Source organism: Quercus suber, unplaced genomic scaffold, assembly GCF_002906115.3.
Source record: "Quercus suber isolate HL8 unplaced genomic scaffold, Cork oak 2.0 scaffold_182, whole genome shotgun sequence".
Classification (NCBI taxonomy): Eukaryota; Viridiplantae; Streptophyta; class Magnoliopsida; order Fagales; family Fagaceae; genus Quercus; species Quercus suber.
The window spans coordinates 265525-269299 of NW_027069640.1; the positions used below are offsets into that span (position 1 = coordinate 265525).

The window sequence follows — 3775 nt, forward strand, 5'->3', positions numbered from 1 at the left end:
TCAAGCAGGTATCTGGGAATTTTGAGTGACCTTCATAGCAGTTCTAATGATAAGGATAAACTTCAGACACGTATAAAAATGATTAGAACAGATAAATATCTAAAGTAAAAGCTGCTACCACCACATTAAATGCACTGCAGCAACTTTTCTGGCCGCATTAATGTGGAAAAGACCTCTGAACAGTGTAGTCTCAGCTACTTCCACTCATAGAGAACCAACGAAGATACATGATGGGACATATACTCAAGTGAGCATTCAGATGAAGAACAGGTGGATGATTAGGATAGTCTAGGAGAGAACTATATAAGTGTAAAAGTCCTCTTACAAAAGGGGGGGAGAGAAAAAGAAGGAAGAAAAAGAAGAGTGACTGTAGCTCTAATAATTGTATTAGTCTTTCAAACACTAATTTACCTCTTCAGACATCAATCTATTTGAATTTTACGCGGGTTTTTATACTTGTTCATCATTTACAATCTGCACGAGACGTTGCTCAGATCACTTAGTCTAGCTCTTTCACCCACCCTCTACAAATTCATTGTGTTGGGCTTGTTGGGCTCATATCACATATCTTTTGGGCTTATACTACAAATTGAGACCCCACAGTTTTGTTATCCTTAAATTGAAATATTGATTTTACAATATGTATTTAATGATCTTGTACGGCCCCCGCGTCATATCCTACATTGGGCCTTGGGCCCTGGCCTGGGTATATGGCCCATGAGGCCAATCCCTTTATACCCGGCAGCCCACCCCCGGGCCACGCGTACTGCAAGCCCGAGCCTTGCTTCTTCATCGTTTCTCGGCAACACCTTTCCATGGAGTAGATATTTGACTCACGGGAAGACCTGCACTGTACCTACCCGGCCGCGCCCCGGAGAGCCACCGCTCCCGAGGACTATCGTGGAGGCAGGAACCAAGTTCCAACGCCACCCTCATAATTTCCCACTCCTACCTGACCACCCACTTACGATCGATAATAGTGGACCGCCGGTTGCACTCGTTGGCAAGTAATTATGACCTCTCCACTAAACTATGGCCTATAAATGCAGGAAGTTTGGAGAAGAAAGGGGTTGGAAAAAATGGCGCGCAGCATGGAGAGTATAAGAACAGAGTGAGTAAAAAGAGAAGGGGACTCAGACCCACGAGGAAAGAAAAGAAAGGGCCTTAGGTCTCAGCGAGAGGAACGACCCAGTGTTGGAAATCCAAACCCACTATACAAGTAAGTTGTGAGCCCAACTTGAGGCCCAGTCCGACGGGTTTCGGTATCGGGCGCGCACAATTGGCGCCGTCTGTGGGAACTCCTACCAAGCAGTGGTTCCGCTGAGACCCATTTACAGGAAGATGTCTGGAGGTAACGCAGAGAGCGACTCGGCGGGGTCTTCCCGGGGATCCACCTGGCGGGAACGGAGACAGAAGAGACGCGAGGATCCGGCTTACGAGCCACCAGAGGAGCGATCCGGTCTTGGAGAAGGGTCCTATCAAACGGGGAGAACGGCATCCCATGCTTCCCGGCACACACAGCCCAACGCCAGGGATGAGGAGCTCGAGCGGCTGCGAAGGTTAGTACAAGAACTGGAGTTGGAAGCAAGAAATGAGCGCCACCGAGTGGGTCAAGACGACCGAGGGGGCAGGCCCGATGCCGAGGAAGAGAGACGCGGAATGGGGTCGAACCAATCAGGATCCCGCCGCCGCAGGGAGCGTTCTGGCTCGAGGGAGTCCCGTCGCCAACGAGACCGCTCCTATTCGGCGGAATCACACCGCAGACGACGTCGCTCTCGATCACGGGAGTACGGGAATCGGGGCTCGGGCTCTCCAGAGGGACGGCCGAGCAATGCGGCCATGGATGCAATGAGCCGTGCGTTGCGCAGGGCGGCTCGGTCCCCATTCTCGGCGAACATTGAAAGAGCGCCGTTGCCGGACAGATTTGCGCGCCCACCGTTCAATTCGTACGACGGGAAAACGGATCCTGTGGAGCACGTGAGCCACTATATCCAGATGATGTCTCTCCATACCCGGAATGACGCTCTGATGTGTAAAGTTTTTCCCTCCAGCCTAGGTCCCACAGCTTTGAGGTGGTTCAACGGTTTGCGTAAGGGCTCCATCCATAGTTTCTCCGAGCTTATACAGGAGTTTGGTTCCCGTTTCGTCACGTGCAGCCGAGAGCAGCAACCGGTGGACGCACTGCTGTCTATGAAGATGAGGACAGGGGAAACCCTCCGTGATTATGCTGGCCGGTACTGGGAGCTCTACAACGAAATTGGCGGAGGGAACGAGAAGATTGCCGCAAGCACTTTCAGAATGGGATTGCCTGAGGAGTCGGGGTTGAGGGAGTCATTAACTAAGAAGCCTCCCGAGGATATGAGGCAGTTGATGAGGCGCATTGAGGAGTACAAGCGACTGGAAGATGATAGAATGCAAAGTAAAGGCAAGGCGCAGGTGACAGACCGTCCTCGGCAGGGAGGTTTTCAACAGAGGACACGGGGAAATTTGAGAATTCAAGAACCAGTAGCACCGGTGGGGGAGGTGAACATGACGTTCAAGGAGCCCGTGCATAAGATTGTGGATAAGATCAAACACGAGCCGTACTTCAGATGGCCGACCCGGATGGCTGGCGACCCCACCCGAAGGAATCAGAATCTCTACTGCACTTACCATAAAGACCGGGGACATACCACCGAGCAATGCCGAGTATTGAAGGACCATCTCGGGCAGCTGGCTAGGGCAGGGCACCTCAAGGAATTTGTGACAGACGCTGGGGATCGAAGAACAGAGCACGGCGCTCCGAACAGAGGGAATCCCCTGCCGCCCCCTCTTGGAATAATCGATGTGATTCACGCAGCGCCGAGGGGCATTTCAACGGCAAAGGCGAAGGGGGTGTTGACCGTGACATCTGTGGAGGGAAGTACGGGCGTGCCGCCCCCCGCAAAGAGGAACAAGAACGCCCGAGAGCCGATCGCTTTCGATGACAGTGATTTGGAAGGAACCATTCAGCCGCACGACGATGCATTGATAGTCGCGGCGAGAATTGGCGGTTTCGTGGTGAAGAGAATAATGATAGACCAAGGAAGCGGGGCGGACGTTATGTATCCGGACTTATTCAGGGGGCTCGGGTTGAGGAAGGGAGATCTGGCGAAGTACAGCACTCCCCTGGTTGGGTTCGACGGGAAAATGGTAACTCCCGAGGGTCAAATCTCTCTGCCCGTGAACATGGAAGGCAAGGAGATCATGGTAAGTTTCGTGACAGTCGATTCATACTCCCCCTACACGGCGATTCTTGGGAGGCCATGGATACATGCAATGGGGGCTGTCCCGTCCACTCTGCACATGAAGGTCAAGTTTCATACAGATTACGGTGTCACGGTGGTACAAGGAAATCAGCAGGCGGCCAGGCAATGTCTAATCGCCATGGTCGACTGGAAGAAGGAACAAACCGGCCAGAAGGATCGGGCCAACCCTAGATGTTCGTCGTCAGAGAACCCTTTATAGCAACTACAGGACCCGCAAGGGGATAAGGGGGCAGCACGAGCCGAGAGCATGATCAAGGTGAAGGTGTTGCCAGACGTAGACAAGTACTTCCAAGTAGGGGAGAGCATGGAGGACCGGGAAAGGATAGAAATGTTGCTGCTCCTAATACGGAATGTGGACGTGTTTGCATGGAGCCCGTACGAGGTGCCCGGAGTGGATCCCGCATTCATCATGCACAGACTTGGAGTTGACCCCTCATTCACCCCAAAAAGGCAAAGGCCGAGGAGGTCGGCCTGGGAGCATTCCGAGG

The 3775-nt window shown here is 52.8% G+C and overlaps 1 protein-coding gene across 1 annotated transcript; it reads left to right on the forward strand.

The window, feature by feature from the left end:
* Nucleotides 1-1341: 1341 nt before the first annotated feature.
* LOC111989453 (uncharacterized) lies at nt 1342-3486 on the forward strand. The gene has a single exon (XM_024021236.2). It carries the CDS (start codon nt 1342-1344, stop codon nt 3484-3486), a length of 2145 nt encoding a protein of 714 aa, XP_023877004.2.
* The last annotated feature ends 289 nt before the right edge of the window (nt 3487-3775 follow it).

Bases quoted from the DNA above. Each gene is read 5' to 3' on its own strand.
- LOC111989453 (XM_024021236.2), top strand. From the start codon at position 1,342: ATGTCTGGAGGTAACGCAGAGAGCGACTCGGCGGGGTCTTCCCGGGGA.